Raw genomic sequence first — 21,126 nt, 5'->3', positions numbered from 1 at the left:
GCCTTAGGAGACGCGTTCGTGGTGGAGTGGTCATTTCCGCTGCTGTACGCGTTTCCTCCAGTCCCCGTCATCCCCCAAGTGCTGCGGAGGTTACGGAAGTTCGGTTCCCGGATGATCCTCATTGCTCCGGCGTGGGCTCGGAGGACGTGGTACCCGGACCTTCTCGACTTGTCCATCTGCCCTCCGCGTCGTCTTCCCTACCGAGACGATCTGCTCTCACGGGAGGGGGGTCAGGTTCTCCATCCAGAGGTCAGATCCCTCAACCTTCACGCTTGGCTTCTGAAAGGTTGAGGTATAGGGATTGGGACCTCCCTGAAGACGTGATGGAGGTGTTGCTTTCGGCCCGAAGGCCAGCAACTAAGTCTCTGTACCGTTGCCGTTGGCGTAAATTCTGCGACTGGTGCGGAGTTCAGAATGTGGATCCTTTTGCATGTGACATCCCCATGGTTCTGTCCTTTTTACTTTCTTTGGCCCACAGGGGCTTGCAAGTGGGTACCATTAAAGGTTACCTGGCGGCGCTGTCCATCTTTAAGCGCTCGTCTGAAGAGTGTTCTTACTTTAAAATCCCTTTAATTTCACAGTTTCTGAAAGGGCTCACTAATGTGTTCCCTCCTTCACCTTTCCTGGTGCCCGGTTGGGATTTAAACCTTGTTCTTAAGTTTCTTATGGGTGCTCCATTTGAGCCTTTACATTTTTGCCCTTTGAGGCTGTTAACTCTGAAAACTGTGTTTTTAGTTGTGGTTACTTCCGCTCGCAGAGTGAGTGAGTTACAGGCACTTTCAGTTAAGCCACCCTTCACTGTATTTCACAAGGACAGGGTTGTCCTTAGAGTTCGTCCTTCTTTTCTTCCGAAGGTAGTGACGGAATTTCATTTGGCCCAGAAGGTTGTTCTTCCGGCATTCTATCCTCCTCCGCATCCTGGTAAGGAAGAGGAGAGGCTCCATAGGCTTGATCCTAGGAGAGCTTTAAGCTTTTATGTTTCACGCATGTCCCGGGTCAGAGTGGACGATCAACTCTTTATTGGTTACGCTGGAAAGCGTTGGGGGCAAGCTGTGACGAAACAGACTTTGTCTCGCTGGATTATTTTGGCCATCTCGGAGTGCTACCGCTTGGCGGGTAAGGACCCACCGGCTGGCTTGCGGGCCCATTCTACCAGGGGTATGGGTGCGTCTACTGCCCTGCAGAGGGGTGTTCCTATTCGCAACATCTGTGATGCAGCCACCTGGGCTTCAGTACATACATTTGTACGTCACTATTCCCTCGATTTCATCCGAGCACAGGATCTGGCCTTTGGCAAGGCGGTCCTTTGCTCTGCTATTTGATTGGCTATTCTAAATTTTGATTCTAAATTCTTTCCCTCCTCCTTGCTCTGGTACTGCTTTGGGAGTCCGTCATAGATATGGAATACGTCGGAGGACCCAATCCCCTCGAAGAACAAGTTATTTTCTTACCTGGTAACGTTCTTTCGATGGGATGGTCCGACGACGTATTCCATATCGCTCCCGTCCTGCCTTCCCCGCTGCAGAATTTCTTTTGCGATTGCAGCTTACGTTCCGCAAGGCTTTGTGTCTGACTGGCAGTTGACTAGTGTCACACGTTCTGGGGGAAAAAACTACAACTGAGGCTACGGGCGTCGTGCGTCCTACTTATCACATCGGATGACGTCAGACGTCGGAGGAGGCCCTCGACGACGGCGCATCGACGTCATCGACGCAGGACGCAGACGCCGAAAAAAGTTTCCGAAGCAGCACAGCTGTGGTGATTACATGTCATAGATATGGAATACGTCGTCGGACCATCCCATCGAAAGAACGTTACCAGGTAAGAAAGTAACTGGTTCTTTTACCTTCTGTAACCAGTCCTCCTTCGAGGGAGTCTCTGGGCTCTTCCACTTCTGGGCCAGGGCCACCCTTCCCGCCCGCAACATTGTTTCCCACATTCTAGGGCACCTCAGTATGTCTGTGTCCTCTGGGGGGAGGCCCAGCAGCATAGTCGGAGGGTTCTGGGGGAGTAGTTCCTCAGAAACTTCAGCGATCCAGCCCCTTACCTTCTCCCAATATGCCTGAACTTTTGGGCAGTGCCACCACATGTGTCCCCTCGTTCCAGCCTAGTCACATCCCCTTGGGCATGCGGGGGACACTCCCGAGAACATTTTCGACAACTTTGCGGGATCTCTGTGCCATCCCTGAAGGATCTTGAAGTTGTGTTCCATGTCCGCTGTAAATAAGTTCCCATAGAAAGCTATTTTGAATATCCTGGACCATGCGTCCTCCGAAATCTCTTCCTCTGCCAAATCGTTCCAAAAAGAACAGAAACGCCTCCTCTCCCCCAAGTTTACAGTGTTCAGAATTTTATACATCCCTGATACCGCCCCCTTCCTTGAGGACGCTGTGTCAAGTAGCTTCTCAAAGGGGGTCAGCTGTCTCTTCAAATCTTGGCCTCATGCTTGGTCGCATAGGATACCCTTCAAACGGAGGTATTCAAATATGGAGAGTGACCCCTGCCCGAGAGCATCCCTTAATTCCCCATATGGTAGGAATTCCCCTTCCTTAAACATCTGCCCAGCCCACTCCATCCCCGAGTCGGACCAATACTGTGCGCTGTGGAATCCCCTACTGCCCAGTTTGAGGGGGTGGCCCCATAGTGAGGACATCGGGGACGGCCACGACGTTAAGTATGCCGCCTGGGGGCCTTCCCACCAAATCGCCCAGAGAACTCGCAATGTAGGGTGGGACTTTAATCTATTCGGGATGAACTTGCGTGGGGCCCATAGGAGGTCTCGAACTTTTAGTGGGTGGGCATCCATGTCTTCCAAGTATGACCAGTTTGTGCCCAAACCCTCTTTCATGTGCTCCAGGAGGACACGCAACTGGGCGGCGCGGTAATAAAGTTGAAAGTCTGGCAACCCGAACCCTCCCCCCTCCCTAGGTAAAGTCAGGACAGCCTTTGCAGTCCTTGGGGTCCTGCCCTGCCAAATAAACTCACGGACCATGTTTTGAAGGACCCTGAAGGTTTGGTCGGGGACGATAGTTGGGAGAGGGGTAAAGAGGTATAATAACCGCAGAAGTATGTTCATCTTTACCGCCGTCATGCAGCCGTACCAGGACAGAATCATTGAGCCCCATCTCCTTAGGTCTGCTGTGATCCCCGCCATAACGGGGTCGTAATTCATGGGGGCGAGGTCGGACAGGTCCCTGGGGAGGAGGACACCCAGGTATCGGATAGAGACCTTCCCCACTGTTATCCCTTCCAGCTTGTCTAGGGAATCTAAACCGGGGTCACGTGTTCTCATGGGGAGCAGGACTGATTTAGATGCGTTAATCTTAAGCCCTGAGAAGCGCCCAAATGTGGCCATCAGGGACAGGAGGGGGGGAAGTGAGGACCTCGGGTCCCCCAGGTAGGCCAGGATATCATCCGCAAACAGTGATAACTTAAATTCCACATCACCTCTCCTAATCCCCTTGATATCTCGGTGAGCTCTGACTGCGATGGCCAGGGGTTCCATAGTAAGGAGGTAGATTAGGGGGGAAAGTGGACATCCCTGCCTTGTTCCCGGCGAAAGGGAGAATGGGCCAGATAGCTTGCCGTTCACTTGCACCCTGGCCCTCGGGGCCCTATATAGCGCAGCCACCCAATCCCAGATGTGTGACCCAACACCCATTTTCTGGAGGGTGAGTTCCATGAATCTCCATTCGACCCTGTCGAACGCCTTTTCCGAATCCAGGGACAGGACGCTCGCGTCAAGCTCCGACACCTGGGCATGGTGAAACAAATCTATTGTTTTACGGATATTATCTGAGCCCTGTCGTCCCCTTATGAACCCCACCTGGTCTCCGTGGACCAGTTTCGGCAGGATCTCCTCCATCCGCCTCCCAATCACCTTAGCCAGGATCTTTACATCAATATTCAACAAAGATATCGGGCGGTAGGAGGAACACTCCGACGGGTCCCTACCTTGGGGAGCACCACAATAATTGCCTCCATCATGAAGCCCGGGAGAGACCCCCCCCTCCAACACTGCATTGAACACCTTGACCAGATGTGGGGCAAGGGTAGAATGAAACCTTTTTATAAAAGAAGACTGTGTAACCATCCTCACCCGGGGAAGTGCCCACCTTCATTCGGCTGATCACTCGCTCCACCTCATCCTCGGCCACCGGGCCCTCCAACCCCTCCGCTATCTCCCTGGTCAGAGCTATATGGAGTCCAGGAGCCCCTCGATCTCCTCCTCATCTCCGCTGTATTCAGACGAATATAGTTTTTCATAATATCGGTGGAAGGCCTCTCCCATATGGGATGTGTCATGACCCAACTCCCCCACCTCGTTCTTTATTGCTCTCACCATTTTACTTCTCTGTACCTCCCTCAGTTTCCAGGTCAGAATCCCGTCCGCCCTGTCCCCCTTTTCATAATACATTTGCTTAACAGGTTGGAGACTTCTCTCTGTTTTGTGAAGGAGGAGATCTTTCAACTGGAGCCTATAATCGTCTAGGGCGGCTACCTGGTCGCGGTCTAAGGGTTCCGTAGGGGGGCCCCCCGGCTGGAGTTGGGCGATTTTCTCCCTCAGGGACCTCTCCTGGGCTGCCCTTTCCCTTTTTTCCTGGGCTCCCATTTTGATCAGGACTCCCCGCAGGGTGGCCTTGAAGGCATCCCAAAGGGTGTGCGAACCCACCTCCCTGTTATCATTGAGCTCAAAGAATTCTGTGATGGCTTCGAGCACCTCCTGAGCGAGAACCTCGTCCTTCAGCAGAGAGTCATTACACTTCCATCTTCCCCTGCGGTCGCTTAGCCCTTCCCTTACTATAGTGACTCTGACCAGATCGTGGTCCGACCAGGGGACTGGGTCAACTCTGTGACTAGTTATGAATGGGTACAGGGACTCGTCCACCAAGATGTAGTCTATTCTAGAAAACGACATGTGGATCGCTGAGTAATATGTAAAAGAGGGGGCGTCGGTTCTAGGGGTTGGGACCGTGTCCACTAGGCCCAGTTCCGAGTTGACCTTTTGGAAGTTCCGAGCCATGATCTCATCTGCTGCCCTGGAGGTCTGGGGGCCTGCTTGTTTCCTGTCCCGGGTTGGGTCCAGGACCATATTAAAATCCCCCCCAACCACCACCGTGCCATGAACAAAGAACTTGAGTTTATCCCTCATCTCCTCCCAAAACTGAGCTTGGCCTTCGTTTGGGCCGTAGATGGCAGCCAGGGTGAGTGGGGCCCCCTGCAGGGATCCCCGAACTAGCAAATAGCCCCCCGGGTCCTTCAGTATGGCTTCTTTTTCGAAGCTAACGTTCCTTGCTAACAAGATAGCCACCCCTCGCTTCTTTCCCTTGTGGGAAGCACTGAAGACCTCCCCAATTCCTCCACCCCGCAGTTTGGGTTCCTTCCCCCGTGGCCAGTGGGTCTCCTGCAGGAAGAGAAGGTCGAGATTGGCCCTTCTAAACTCCCTGCTAATGGGGGAGTTTAAGCCCCGTACATTGAGGAAACCCACACCCAGGGCGGGCAGACTCTCAGCCATAATCTAGATATTCTCCCCTCACGGTCAACGTCTTTACATCGCTCTTCCCTGCGTGGTCCTTTGGTTTCGCTTTGTACTCCCCTTCTCTCCCCTCTCCTCCCCCCCGGGTGGGCATGAAACAAAACCCCAACTGCCCCCCTTTCCCAATCCCAAACTGAACAAGCCCAACTTTCGTGTACACCCGCTCCCCCCTCCCCGGCATCCAGCCAATTAGTTCCGCCAACACTGGCTTTTGGCCGAACCACCAGCCTGCCCCCTGCGGCCAGGCAATTCACCTAAGAAACTGTTCATCTTGAGCCCCCACACCCTCCCACAGCTGCGTTCCGTCTATGAACCCCATGTAATTGCTGTTTGTAGGAACTCTGATAATGGTAGAACCTCCGAGTCCACACAAGACTGTCTAGGACCCAGCGGGTCGACCCCGTTCTCAGACCTCGGAATCGTTCCGTTCGCCGACCTTCGCTGGTGATGGAGTGTTCATTTTCCTGAATTTCCGCGCACCGGTTCGCCTCCTCCTGTCTCCCGACGGGTCGGGCCACTGGATCTGCCCTTCTCCGGCCCGATGGGCCCCTCCGGGGGTTCGTGTCCACTGCATACTCCTGAATCGCTCCCCGTATGTCCTCTTCCATGATCAGGGTTGACCGTTGGCCCATGTATTCGAAGGTCAGGGAGAAGGGGTAGCCCCATCTATAGCGCACCCCTTTTTCTTTGAGCAACTGCGTGAGGGGGCGACACATTCTCCGCTTGGCCAGCGTGTAGGCGGAGAGGTCCTGGATTATTGAGACCTGGGCATTACTATAGGTGATTTCTCAGGCCTTCCTGGCCTCCTCCAGCACTTTTGTCTTTTCCGAATAATAGTGGAACCGGACCAGGATCGACCGGGGGCCCCCCACTCTGCCCCGCCCTGTGCACCCTGTCGAATGTGAGCTCTGTGGTCATCTCTTCCACAAACAGGAGAGTAATGATGTCCCGCACCGCTCTGGTGACGTCCCTCTCCGTTTCCCCTTCCATTTTCGGGCACCCCAAAGATTCTGAGGTTGTTCCTCCTCTCCCTGTTTTCGAAATCGTCCATCTGACGGGCTCTCTCCTAGTCCCTCTTTTCCAGGGCTTCTAGCCTCATGTTTAATTGTATATCTTGGGGCGCCAATGCCGATTGATTAGTCTCGACCTGAAGCAGTCTGTCCTCAATCTTGTCCACCCTCTGGTCCATTTTTTCAAATTTCTGTGCAATGTCGGAACGCATGTCCCTGATTTTCTGTAAAATCGAGGCGAAGCTGCTTTCCATAGCCGAAGAGGAAGGAGCCGCGTCTTCCGACTGGGCAATGGTTCTTTTGAGACTCGTACCTTTGTCACCCCTTTCGCTCTCCTGGAAGCGGTATCCCTGCAAGGACGCCCGCCAGCTCATCAGGTGCCTCCCTGTGGTCCGCGGTCCAAACCTCAGTGTCCCTGGCGGGGGGTAGGGAGCCCCTCTCGGCTCACTGTGACTTCCCTCCTGGGGTGCCCAGAGGGGGGGGCGTGCGAGGGGGGGAACCAAGGCTGAGGGACCTCTCGCTGGAGCGAACTGACCCCAAGCAGCCTCCAAAAGGGGTCATCGTGTTTCGCGGAGGGGCGGGCACACGCCCCACCGTCACCAGGCGGGGGCCTCACACCCCGTCCAAACTCGTCGTGGGAGTCTGGGGCCTTCTCTGGACACCCCTTGGAGGGACGTTGGGAACTTAGGGGCCCGTAAGGCCAGGCCCGTGGGCCTCTCTTGGTTTGCTGGGGGGAAGGGCACCGCGGTTCTTGCACTCGACCTGTGGAAGCTCGTCAGTTTATCCGCACCTTGATCCCCAAAAGGGGGGTAGGGGGGACACCTCCGGGCAGGCACACGCCCCACCAACGACTGGTGGGGGCCTGGCACCCGGGCAATACCCCAGTCTGATGGCGCTGTCTCTGTGTCGGGGGGCGGCGCGTTCAACAGGTGCCTCCTGGCATCCGCCGGCGTGTTCCAGGGGCCCCCCCACCCGCCTCAGCTAAATGAGAGGAGGACCCCTCACCTCAGCCCGCTCATCCGTGGGGAGCGGTTCCTGGGCCTCCTGCGACCCTGCAGCTTCGTCCTCCAGAAGGCCGTGGCAGCCCGTGTTGGGAAATCCTGGGGGGGGGGGGACTCTGCTCCCAGGCCCGCCTCGTTGGATCCGCTCTGCCTGCGTGGACCCGGGGGAGGGGGGGCACCGGGTCCCGGTGTCTCCGTTCCGGTCCCCCGGGTGAAGAGAGAATCCCTGCTGGCCGCTGCGCGGGGGATCCTGGCGTGCTGTCCTCCGGACCGGGAGGAGGGATGAAGGGCGGAGGGAGCCCGTCTCCTACTCCGCAGCGGCGTCTTCGGGCCAGATAAGGGGGTTAGTCGTGGGGGAGGGGTGAGCCGGACAGTGTGTCTGCGTGGGTGCGGGAGGGGCTCGCAACCTCTGGCTCTGCGGCCTGTTTCCCGCCCGGGAATCCCGGGTCCGGATCTCCGGATCCCCAGGGACCCCGGACGCCGCTCTTTCGCTCGGGGGGGTGCCCAGGGGGGGCACCAGGCGATTTCACTGGGTTGGGCCTGCCGGGGGAGATTTGGGGGGGGGGGCTCAATTCCCTCTGGATGCCTGGCTTCAGGGGGAGCTATGCACTCAGGCAGCCATTGCCTGTGCGCCCCCTGGTGGCCTCCATCTAAAGCTCTTTAGAAAGAGAAACGATTGCGAGGGCTGTGAAACACTTCACCTAAAAATGACCTACTCCACATGTGTCATGATCACTGTTTCCAAGGAGCCAGGACCAGCCCAACGTCCTTGGAAGCAGACCCCTAACCCTAATCCTAGGCACCAGCCGGTCCCTACTGGGACCTTTTGGACCCTGTCCTGGCGCCGGTGGCACCAGGCTCATCAAAACCATCGGTCCCGGCACTGCAAGCGCCGGGCTCATAATTGGTGTGAAAGTGCTTGGGTGGACTTACCTGCGGCAGACCATGCTGCTTACTTACCAGCCACTTAGAAGCCCTCTGTGAACAGGAACTACTTTCTTACCTGGGTGGGGCAGCTTCACTCCCTGGATACAGCACTGGAACTCTTCTGGAAACTGGAACTCTTTTCTTACCTAGGCGGGGCCATGGAAGAAGACGCCTCATCACTCCAAGGCTATTTAAACCACACCCGATAGATGAAACGTGCTTCGCGTTATTCTGCATCTGCAGCAGAACGCTCACCGAGTCTGTTCCAGCCTTTCCTCTTTCGATCCTGAACCTGCAAGAATTATACTTACCATTCCTGTATCCAGTCAACATCAGCACCTGCAAAAGACAAGAAACAACAGGTTAGCAAGACAAACTTTACACACAGTGCTTTCTCACCTGATCCATCAGCAGCGGCCGTGTCTTCACGCTGCACCTTCGCCTGCAAAGACAAAAGCATTGTTATACTTACCGGCACGCCGTGAATTCCGGATTTCTTCATTCTGCATCGCCGCCTGTGAAGACAAAGTTTAGTTAGCATTCCGCTGACTCCGGCGCTGCAAACCAACATCTGAAAGACAAAAGAAAAAGACATTAAGCAGGTATTTACTCACGCCCATCGCGCTCGTCGCAATAAAACGCCTGCGAATACTCCGGCGTCTCTTTAACACGAACTAAGCTGCAAGGAAAGAGACAGTTAGAGCGCTTGCCATACTTACGAATTTCCAGGCGCTTCACTCCATCTTCCATCCCAAGAGTCCTGCAATACATAAGGGAAAAGCATTATACAGAGTCTTCAATATTAAAGTGCCACGCATTTAAAGACTATAAAGACAAAAGGTGTCCAGAAACTCGCCGCTCGTGCAGATAACGACGGTAACCATCCTCTGAATTCAAGAGGCCAATGTTTCACCAGTGAAGGAACTGGCAACGGCACCCTGCACCAGACGCAGATGGAGAGCCCAGCATTCACCTATCTAAGGTGAGCACGTTGACCTGGGGGGGCTCTACAGAAAAGCTGTGAAGAGAGAGAGGGACATTCAACAACCCAGGCCATTAACCCCCATATTCTTTCACCTGCAGAAACCTCACTCTTCGAGTTCGACACACAGTGCGAAGAGGTTCGACCCCAGAAGCCAATCGAGTCCTGCACATCACTTTTCGAGTCACAGACACCCTCCTGCCAAGACCCGCGCCTCCGTGGGAATCGGGTGAGCGTTACAACATGTTGCCGTCTAAACCTCCTACTTGTCGATCGCCCCCCCACACCCACCTCAGAGATGCCGAATTTCATCAGTGAAATCAGTAACATCCTTGAAATATGAGTGGCCCAAATTGCTCAACACTATTGGTTGGCGACTTAAATCGTTGGCACAATCATACTCTGGATAAAGAAGCCACAGACCTAGAACGCACCCTCACTAACCAACACATTACAGTGCTCAATGCAGAGCCTGCCTACCACTGATAAATGGCATATGCTTGAATGGGTGGTGCCAAGAAACCTTGTAGTCACAAATATGAATAGAACCCTGTGCATATGGTTGGACCACTTCACCATCAGTTTTGATTTATCTGTTCCACCACCACCCCCAAAAACTATCAAGCCCATAAAAAAGATTGAGTCGCAATTAAAAAAATTGAATGAAGACCACCTAAGGGGTTGTCTAGCCAATACCCTGTCTACCCCATCCGACCTTGACAATCCTTCCACACTTGTTGATAATTTTTCTGACGAATTGAACACCCTGTTAGGGTGGCTCCTTTAAGCTTGAAACAAGTTAGGGACAATGTAGTTTGTTTGTTTGTTTATTTATAGGGCGCCAGAAAACCCTCGGGTAGCTGGGCGCACAGAATAACAAGAATACTTAGAACTTGGTTACATGTTGCATATTACAGGTTGTTGGTAAAATATTAAATACAGTAATTACATTATGTACATTATGTAGTTCATAGAAGTTGGTTCACCCAATACTTACTAGACCTTAGAAGGGAAAAGAGAAGGGTGGAAACGAAGTGGCTTAAGCTCCCCTCTCCCACTAATAAAACAAACCGGAAAGCAAAGGAAAAAGTCTACAGGGAAAAGGTGCTCGAGGCAAAAGGCACTTTCTTCAGCAACCAAATTGAGAAGGTTGCAACTCTTTGAAGTGTTTAAGTCACTAAAAAAGCCACCTGTCCTAACGCCTCCAACACCTACACTGATCAGGACTGTACCAGGGTCAAATTGGCTTTCGAAACCAAAATAAAAATCGCATGAGGCAAGATTGAAGGCAAACTGAACAAAGGACCCCCTTAGAACACGACCAAGGCTAAAACTAACAGTGTGACCTTCGAAAAATGTGACTTCCAGCCCATGTCCATCACTAATCTGATTAACATGTTTTCCTCTATTCACCCCTCATCTTGTTCATAAAATCTTAATCCACCCAAAATAATCGTGGAACACAAAGAAACCTAAGCCCCATTCCTGACAATGTTTGTAAATGCCTTTTTCTTCTTCTGTGCGGTTCCAGACTCCATAAAAAAGACTGTTTCTCCCTTGGTCCAAAAATAGGTTTAGACCCCCACGATGTGAACAACGTACGTCCTATCACCAACTGCAATTTCCTGCCTAAGATTCTAGACAAAGCTGCTACCATACAACTTCAGAACTTTGTTGAAAAAGTAGGCATCCTGCATCCCAGGCAATCAGGCTTTAGGCCTGGATTTAGCACAGAAACTGCCCTTCTAGATCTCCAGAGACAGCTGCTCAGTATCCTGGATAGGGGAAACCTTGGACTTCTTGTGCTGCTTGACCGGTCTGCAGCCTTCGACCTGCTGGACCACGACCGCTTGATCCAGACTCTGAGGACCTCTTGCTCCCTTAGCTCCCACACGATTAACTGGGTGATGTCCTTTCTGTCAAATCGCACCTCTACTGTCCGCTGGGGAGAGATATCCTCCGCCTCTCCTTCCATCTTATTTGGGGTCCCCAGGGCGTGTGTCTGTCACCATTGCTGTTTAACATATATCTTAAACCTTTGTGGGAACTCTTGCAAAGCTCCGGGGCCTTTTTCACCAATTATGCTAATGATACTCAGCTAGTCCTGGTGATTTGTGGGGTGTATGAACAGGATGCGGCCAGACTGAATGATCTCTACCTGTTGATAGGTACCTGGATGTATCATAACTGGATGTGTGGTAACAACAGCAAGACGCTACTGATAATCTGTGGCTCGCCCCATTCTCGCAACAAACTTGACGCAAGATATCACTCCTTCAGGATCAAGGAATCTAATATTCCTGTAGTTAAGAAAGTGAAGACCTTGGGTTTCTGCCTAGATGCTTCACTTAAGGCAGAGTCTCACATTAATCAAACTGTGGCAAATTGCTCCTACTACTTGCGGCTATTGAGAAACATTCACCCTTTTCTGTCTGTATCTAATAGTGCTTCAATTGTTCGTGCAGTGATACTTCCAAGAATTGATTATTGTAACACCCTCCTTGGGGGTGCTTCCAAGAAACGTTTGCAGAAACGTCAGGTGGTTCAAAACGAGGCAGTTTGCATAGTGAAAAAGAAAACGAAAAGAGACCACGGAACGACTTTGCGTCAATCTCTACACTGGCTCCCTGTTGTGGCAAGAATACAATTTAAGACCGCCACTCTGGTGCAGAAATGCCTGTATGGCTCCTGCCCTGTTTATCTCAAAATGCTGATATGTCCGTACCAGCCAGCTATAACCCTGCGTTCTTCTTCCTGGTATCGGATTTGCCCTGTAAAATCCCTGCATTCCCATGGCCTGGCGATGCCCTTTCCTGCCATGGCCGCCATTACTTGGAGTTCACTCCTTGTTGACCTTAGACGGAAAACACACTCAGTAAGCTTTCGAAAGGAACTAAAAACCTTGTTGTTTTCCTAAGCACTTTATGTCCTGATATGCTTAGTTGAGCCTTTATGTATCCGTTTTGTCTGCATATGCTGTTTCCCTTTCGTCTTTTTGTCTTTCTCTTTTCATACCCCGATGACCGTGGGCTTTCGGCGCTATATAAATTTAAAAAGAGAAATGGGACCAAAATTTGACAGAATGAAGGGGTGGACAGAGGGTTTTCCAAAGAATAGTAATAATCATTGCATGTTTGAAGGGACTATGGAAGGTGGAGGAAGAAAGGGTAGAGGTTACACAGAGAAGTCGGGTATGGCAAGATAAAAGGATAGATGGTAGGTATCAATGATGAGGGTCGAGAGGAGAGGCAGTAGGGTGGGCACTAGCGAGTAAGGGGGCAGTGTCGGGTAAAAGAGAAAATATAGAGAGGCAGGGAGCAGAGGAAAGTGGAAGTAGAGTTTGATCAGACTGGATGTCAGTTGACGAAAAATATGCCCGAAGTGAGGATACTTTCGTAGTAAAATAGTCTGCAAAATTGGATGAGGAGAATGGAGAGGAAAGAGAGGTATCAGCAGGGCGATGGGAGAGGATGCCATTTAAGAGCTGAAGAGATGACGGTATGGAGAGCGGGATAGTGAGGTCAGAAAAATTGTGTTTCTTAGCAGAGAGTCGTAGCATAAGTGAAGTGCCGTTGGAGTAAACAAGTAATTGTAAGATTCAGATTTTATTTTTCTCCATTGATGCTCCGCTTTCCTGAGGGAAAGTGGTGGAGAGGGGCAGGGAAAGGACACCGAGGATATGAACAAGGAAGAGTTAAAGGGGCAAAGGTCACATCTGAGAAAGGAAGTCATGATGCAGGATTATGGTAGAATAAAGCAGAGAGAGGGGAAAAAGTAAGAACAAAATTGAGTTGGGTAACAATAAACCTGTTCTTTATCTTCAGAAATAAGAGATCCTCCTCAGGGCGACTATACACACTACAAATACACTTGTTAGTCCACACAAGTGACATGTTTTCAGTGGCAATAGTTGCAGCAGCTGCACTAGTCACATAAATAATGAGTATAATATTTGTTAGTTCGCTATCCTTTGTCTCACTAATGACTGAAAGGTAGGCAGGCAAGCCCTCCAGCTAGAATTCATCCGTGTGTCGTTCAGCATGCCATCCTACCATCTGACAGTAATATCTTGCAGGGAGTCACAACCCTTTCCTGTTTTTATTTTTTATCCCCCTGCAGGTGGATCCCTGGATGAGCAACGCTCTGGATTCCCTTCTTTTAGTGGGATTGCCCGCCTCACGTGGCTCTTTGACTTGTTTGGAGACCTCACTGTCACATCAGCCACGATGGAGGAGCAGAAAGAGCAGAACTACTCGAAACTCACTGCACATTTTCTGACTTTGAATAGCAGGTGAGCCGATCAGAAATTAGTTCATAAGCCAAGGAAACATTGTGTTATGTGGCCGCAGGCCTCCTGCATCAGTGAAAGGAAACCTGCCTCAATTGTATTTGTATTTATTAAGTTTATATAGCGCTTTACACCAAAGCACTGCACATTTTAACAACAGGATACATTTAACATTAACAAAATAACAGTAACACTAGAAGCAAATTACAAATTTTGAATCAGACCAACAAAACAGTATGTAGAGCAATTAGACAGAAGGGAAGGGGGAGTGTAGTGGAGTAGAGCTGGGAGGAAGAGGGAGGATGGGTAGGAGGAGGAGGAGGGAAACAGAAGGGGTGAGGATGGGGGTGGAGGGGTAAGAGGAGGGAGAGGATTAAGGGGAAGAGGGAAAGGGTGGTAGAGGGGGAGCGAGAAGCGGGAGGATATTTGTTAATAGTGATCAAAACATCACTATTATCAAATAGGTTTTCGTAGATCAAAATATCATGAAGACCTATCACACTGCTTTTGTCACTGTCTTTTGGTTAATATGACGTATAATAACTTTCAAGGGAGGGATGCAGTGTTCTCCAGCATTAAATTGTGCACTAAGTGAGACTAGAAGTTGACAGATATGCTCAACATGAATACAGGGTTAACACCAGTTCATATTTTCTAGTAACCAATAGAAAGTGGCACACACATATAAATAAATGAATGTTGCTGAGAAAAATGGGAATCATGAAAGGGTATTGTCGCTCAAATCAATGCTTGCAAGTCATTTGGCGGGAGGCACCGGAAGAGAACCAGGTAGTAAAGGGCACAGAGCTTCCTCAAATCCGCTACAGCTGTGCCTGAAGGACAGGTGCAGGCGAGGATTAGAATCCTGAACACAGCTCCCCCCCTCGGATGCAAGTATATCTGCACTATGCCCTGAGGCCAGGGGTGCAGGATGCACAGCTTGTGAGCTGAGCTGGCTGTGACATCCTAATACAGTATATTACCACCCACCGACGATTATCCTGAAAAAATAAGGTTTGGCTATGCAACTGAACAACAATATAAATGCTATATTCTTTTTTTACACTTCAGTGATGGCCCTTTAAGGGTCTGTCAATGTGCAACGTGCTCCTGCCTCCAACGTGGGTGAAGTGAGCTAGGCATACGTTAATGTGGTAAGCGTGCTCTCGTCACTTATGTATGCCAGGGGGCTGGCCAGTGCATGTTTGGTTCTGTTGCACAGCCCGAAGAAATGCAAATGAAGCAAGCGCGTCCTCTGTGCTCTTTTAATTTGCGTTACTTTTGAGAATTAAAGGAATAGTGCGCTCAAAAATATTATTGTCCCGAGGGTTCGCGTATGTGTTTTTAAGCATACGTTGATCGGTCGTATAAACCTTTCCTATGCACCTTACCATAGTTTTCCTCTTTTTTTACACATGCTAAATCAGGCAGCAGGGCACGGCCATCTTGTGCTTATCTTATCCGTTGCCGCATCGCCCTAATGTGAACTGCCCTGGCGGCACTAAATCGTATCCCCCGCCCCCGAGGCTGACATCACTAGACGCGTACCACCCATTTCACAATGCCAATGCAAGTCTCGTGTCAATATTCTCTGCGCTTCAGCTAATGACTTGTCTCCATGGAAATGGCAGGACGCCTCTTTCCTCAATAAGTATAAACAGCCTGTTCTCATCAGACAACATCAGATTTTTAGTATTCTTTGCCTCGTTTCTGTGCTCGGGTCAGCTACCTTTGTCGCTCGTAGCCGCACAAACAGATACTAGTACCATTACTATCAATTTTGATTTTGCCCCATAATGGCAACAATACAGCCCTACCAGTACGAGCCAGAGTATTCCGAGGCGGAATTACTCGAAAGAGAAGATACGGAAACGATGGGGCTTCGGACGACAGTTGGGAGGACGATTCAACAGATCAAGAGCCTGAGCCTAGTCGCATGGGCGACGTTTTCCCCTCGTGTTCCTGCAATCGGTGCGCGCTAATGCCAAACAAGGAGAACTGCTGCTGGTGAGAAAACTCTGGATGCTTGTCCTACGTATCGGAAGGCGAGACATGGCCGCAATGTGTTCCCGAGCTGCATGACTTCAAGGCAGCCTGCCTCACAAGTTTTGTGTTGAGGATTATGATGGTGCTTATGCACGAACTTCACGCAACAGTTCGCCCTCGCAATCCAAGCAACGAGTAAGTGTACTCTAGTTGTGATGTCACTTGGGCCACTACCATTTCATGGTTGTCTCCTATATTGTCGTAACTTTGATCTATCATTGCCAAACAAATGTAGTCTTGCAATTCTATACATCACTCGCAATTTGGGGAAGTCATAGTGGTTTTCTTATGGTTATTTCATGTACAACCATGAAGCAATATTTCTTTGTGTCCTAAATGTACTGGAATGCCTAGTCGTTCAATATTGTAAAGTGTCTAAGTAACATTTGTACTGGCAACAATGTCATTGGATACAAGATTGTGTTTTCAGCTAAGCTTTAATACACTTATCTTGTTCATTTAAAAACAGTTTGTATCTTTGTCTTCCCCAGTGACAGCGGTCAATACAGGGGATTTTCCCATACTGTGCTGCAACCCGAAGTTTATAATGTGTAGTACATTTGTGCCATCAAAATCAGCAACAAAATAAAATACAATTGAACTTGTAAGAATGGTTGTTTCAATTTTTCAGTGAATCAAGTGTGTCTCCATTCAGCAGTGTTCTGGCAATTTCCTGCATGCCTTTTGCCCACCCCTAACCCCCCCCCATACTCTATCAATGTCTGTTAACACCTCTGGCCGTGCCCTCCCTTGGTGACTGGCAGGGTGGGAACGGCGAAGGTGCCAAACACCATGTACACTTCAAAGGTATCTTACGCGTAGGGGGCATTGTACACATGGCCTAGCCAGACCCTGTGTCTCCATGCAGGTTCCCCTGAAGCAGGCCGTGCCCCTACAATCCACATAAGTGTGTCTCTCCCTTCAGCCCTGTTCAGGCCTTGTCTGCACGCCTCATGCACATCCATCCCCCCTCCATTATGAAAGGCAGTTCACATCAGTGGATGTGCGCTGCCAAAGGGGGCTGGCAGGGGTGGGAACAGCCAAGGTGCCAAACACCATGTACACGTCAAAGGTATCTTACGCGCAGGGGGCATTGTACACATGGCCTAGCCAGACCCCGTGTCTCCATGCAGGCTCCCCTGAAGCAGGCCGCGCCCCTTCTATCCACATAAAACCATGGCATAAACACGTCACTCATTCACTTACACACCCACTTTTCTAATTCTTTATAAACCACTTGATATTTATCATGAGAACATCTGTGAGCACTGCAAGTAAACTTGTGAACGTGCTACCTGAGAACTTCTGTGACCACTGCGTGTCAGCTCCTCATAATGCTACCTGTGAACATCTCCCTATTCTCCTGCTACTAACTACCCTGCTTGCTGAATCTTGTTGTTGGTCAAGGTAAGGGCAGGTCACCTAATCATATCTCCTTGATCTTTAAATTTCTATCTCTTTCAAACAAACGTACCCAGTAGTGTAATGCTCATTCATCTCATTGCCATTACCATTTACTTGAGTTTAATTTGTTATGTTATCGATATATAGCAATTGTCATCAGTGTCAATTAGGATAGAATTGCATCCTTTGTGGACCGCGTCTATAAGCATGTTTCCTTTTGATGCATGAAAGTACATTCAAGGGACGACTAATATGTTACGATTTGCATCACATCAATGAATTGTGTATGAAAGTTATCCTATAATACAGCCGGCTACGCTACACAGGTTTTGCTTCGGTGACCAAAACATAGATTGCATAGAAAAATGTATGATATAATTCCATCGATCTCATGCCTTTATGCAAAGTAATTTTCTAATGATGTGGACCTTGTTTTTTTTTTTGTTTTGTTTGTACAGAATTTGCATCAATGCCTGCATGTACGGTTTACGGTTGCCATTCTAAGACCCATAACAAACCTAAAGGCACTATAATGCATGTATTCCCGAGGAATATAGATCTAATAAGAGAATGGGTCACATATTGCGGATTTGCGCCAGAAGAGCTTGAAAGTAGAGCCCATGATGTCTTGGGGGACTTGAGGGGTGATCGATTCCGCATCTGCAGCCTTCACTTTTCCACGAATAAGTACGACCAATCGCAGTACACAAAGAAGCATAGACTCAGAAGGTCTTGTAAATTGCTTCCAAATGCAATTCCGACTCTATTCACGCACACGCTCCCTCAGGTGAGTCACGGTTCCTGATTAAGCTGTAGGCCTTGGGCTACTGAACAGGTAACTACATGGACGGATTGGTGTTTTAGGTGTAAATGTCCCGTATAATACTTTTCATATTTACAAGATTGTATTGCTTTATAACTAAACTCTATTTTGCTATACATCTGTCCTTGGTTTTAGGAGCATCATAGAAAACGATTTATGGGCACAGATAACTATGCTATAGTGCCCTTGGAAATAAGCATAATCTTCTTGTAATCGGTTGCTTTACATGTCAATTTTTTAGGTTAGAATTTCTAAATCAAATCTAATTTTCCCTTTACAACTCCATGACAATGCACTGAATATGAAGGAGCAAGATTCTGCATCCTTGTCTTTCCCGGATTCAACAACAACTTTGAGCGCGTATTTTTATTTCTGATGTTTGTTAATCTGCTTAGAATCACATGCTGTGCATAGGTCCGACATCCAGTGGTCACTGCGGAGTATTGCATTTTGTTTTTCGTAGTCGAAAAGGGGACGTCGACAAGGCGTGTCTATAACACTATCCCTATAGTGATGTGCGTTGTACCCACAATCCCTCACGCGTCGAGGTCCCTCAGATTGTTTTTTCCGCCCAGCTACTGGTCGCCTTTATGCGGAGCTCCTCGAGAGACATTGCCAAATACTTTTTTCGACCTTTGATCGTTTGTTATTAATATCAATAACGTACATCCCTCCCTCGACGCAGAGCCGTTTCCCCGCCGAGCAAGATCTTCGACGGAAGGACGAGCGGAGGAGATCCTTCGGCGCTGCCGAACACGTGGCCTGGCCTCGCCGGCCATACACAGTAGGGAGAGTGGGGCTTTGTGGTCTTTCTTTCTTTTCTTTAAGAATGCCTTTCTCTTTCCACTCCCTCTCTTTCAAGGTCGTAGTCACTCCTATTACCCTCAGCTATGGAGAGGACGCCATTTAGGTTTTGCCCGCTTTGCAAGGGTAAATATACCTGGAGGAATAAGCACAAACGGTGCAACCGTTGCTTACCCCTCGATCATCAGGAGGACGGCTGTGTGGCCTGTAAATTACTAAAGCCCAAAACTCTAAAGGACGCAGGGTCAAAAGGTGGGCGGCCTATGCCACGTCTAGGCCTGACTCCTCGCCCGCTGCCGAGTGTGACGAGGACAGTGACTACACGGCCCCCGTAACGGAGGCTGTAGAACTCTCAAAGTAGCGTTCACGCTCCTCGTCGTCCGTCCCCGGCCCCGACAAGCCCGGCTCACGCCCATCTTATGGGGATGAACACCCCGGCGACAAGGACGCACACAGAAAAACAACAAAGCACATACCGCCAGGCACACATTTGTCGAAGACGAAGACAGCCATAGCGCCAACGGGGACGCCGGGCCCACAGACGTCTTCCACCGACCGTAAGGGTCGTCAGCCCTCCCCGCCACCGCTTCCGCGACAGGCGACTGGGCACTCTAAAAATAAGGGCGCTAACACTAAAATTTCCGGCGATGCGCATTGCAAGGGCGCTCACGTTGCCAACAAGGACTCGACGACCAAGGACTCGACGAGCAAAGGCTCGACGCTCCATAGCGCGACGGCGACCGATCCCTCGGAAGAGAGAATGATCGCCGAAAGCCTCGCGCGCATATCATCTAAGGACGGCCAAAGACGTACGGCGTGTGAAACGCCGAAAACCGCGCACAAGGCCAAAGATACGCCGAAGGCGCCGGAAAACAGATCAGGCCAGTTCCCGATGCCGTCAGACGGCCCTAGCCAGCAAGAAGGCTACTCAGAAGGCGAAGGCTCTCTTTCTTCGACGTTATGGGACAGAACCAGACAATTACAGGAGGAAGAAATCCCCTTTTCTTTCCCAGACCGTCCTGGCCGACCTCAGTGGACCTTTGAAAGGTTCCAGACCTGTATGGACAAACTAGATAGGTTCATGTCCATCCCAGAAGACAGGGCACCCAAGAGACCAAGGGAGGCACCCCTTGAGAGTCCAAGGGCTAAATACCAGAAGTTTTATAACCCCATACAGGAGGACATAAACTCTTACAATCCCACTGAGGAAGACACCTTCTTCCAAGAGGAAGATGAGTTTACCTATGTTGAGGACCAACAAGAAGAGGAAGGTTTTCACGAGGGAACTAACCTATGTGAGGAAGGATTCCAGGAAGACACAGGCGAGGGCGACCAAAATCCCTGGCAGTCACTGGCTAGGTCGACTGACACAGGCAGTAGCAGTATAGTCATCAGGTCTACTGAAACTACACCAGTCAGGAACTCTTCGCCTGTCGATGATCAACCCACCTTCAATGCACTGCTGAAGAAGGCAGCAGCACATTTCAAAATCGAAACTGGGGACGTCACCCCAGACACCGATTTTGTGGAGAGGATTATCAAAGAAAACCCCCCCACTAGCCAGGTTATACCTATCCTCGCCTCAGTTAAGAGACGTATTACACCTTCTCTTTCCACTCCTGCATTGGTGAGAGGGGTCAATCCGAGGTTTGAGAAACTGTTTTCTCCCTCTCAATCAGACCCATTATATATCAAGGGTCACTCAATCCCGGACTCCCTCGTCGTGACCAACACCAGGAAAAGGGCAGGAGTCCCACTATCTACTAGCGAGGCACCCCCAGATAAAGAGGGGAAGAAGCTGTATGCCCTAGGCAAGAGAATCACCACCTCTGCAGCATTCTCTACCAGAATCGCCAATAATAATACCCTATTGGCAAGCTACGCCGATGCTCAATGGGCTAAGCTCAGACAGGACATCGAAGAAGCTCCCGAACCCCTAAGGACTCGTTTACTGGCTACAGTTAACGAGGGCTCTCTGGTCAATCAAAGCATCGTCAAGAATACCCTCGATGCAGCAGAGACGGCTGGCCGCACTTTGGTACAAGGAATATTACTGAAGCGTCACGTCTGGCTTCGCAATTCCGGATTTAAGGCGGAAACACAAGCGTCCCTTATTAATAAACCCATAGAGGAGTCCAACCTCTTTGGGAGAGCAGTGGATGATGCGCTGGAGAACGCGAAGAAAGAATTTGATACTATAAACACCTTAGACCAAATTTCTAAACCCCCTAATAGGCGGGGATTTGGTAATAAGCGCTTTTTTCGTGGACAACGCCAGCAACAAAACCAACAACAACAGTACTCT

At 50.1% G+C, this 21,126-nt stretch overlaps 1 protein-coding gene across 9 annotated transcripts in view; it reads left to right on the top strand.

Annotated features, from left to right (window-relative positions):
- Positions 1–21,126, top strand: part of BLVRA (biliverdin reductase A) — a 621,921-nt gene that overhangs the window by 543,318 nt on the left and 57,477 nt on the right. For all 9 annotated transcript variants that reach the window (XM_069613129.1, XM_069613126.1, XM_069613122.1 and 6 more), the window contains one exon: positions 13,576–13,747. In XM_069613129.1, the coding sequence (XP_069469230.1) occupies positions 13,576–13,747 (172 nt within the window). The remainder of the gene's footprint in view (positions 1–13,575; positions 13,748–21,126) is intronic.

Source organism: Ambystoma mexicanum, chromosome 5p, assembly GCF_040938575.1.
Source record: "Ambystoma mexicanum isolate Mex_15411 chromosome 5p, UKY_AmexF1_1, whole genome shotgun sequence".
Lineage (NCBI taxonomy): Eukaryota > Metazoa > Chordata > Amphibia > Caudata > Ambystomatidae > Ambystoma > Ambystoma mexicanum.
The sequence above is the reverse complement of the archived record's forward strand: the minus strand, read 5'-3'. Positions and strand labels throughout refer to the sequence as shown.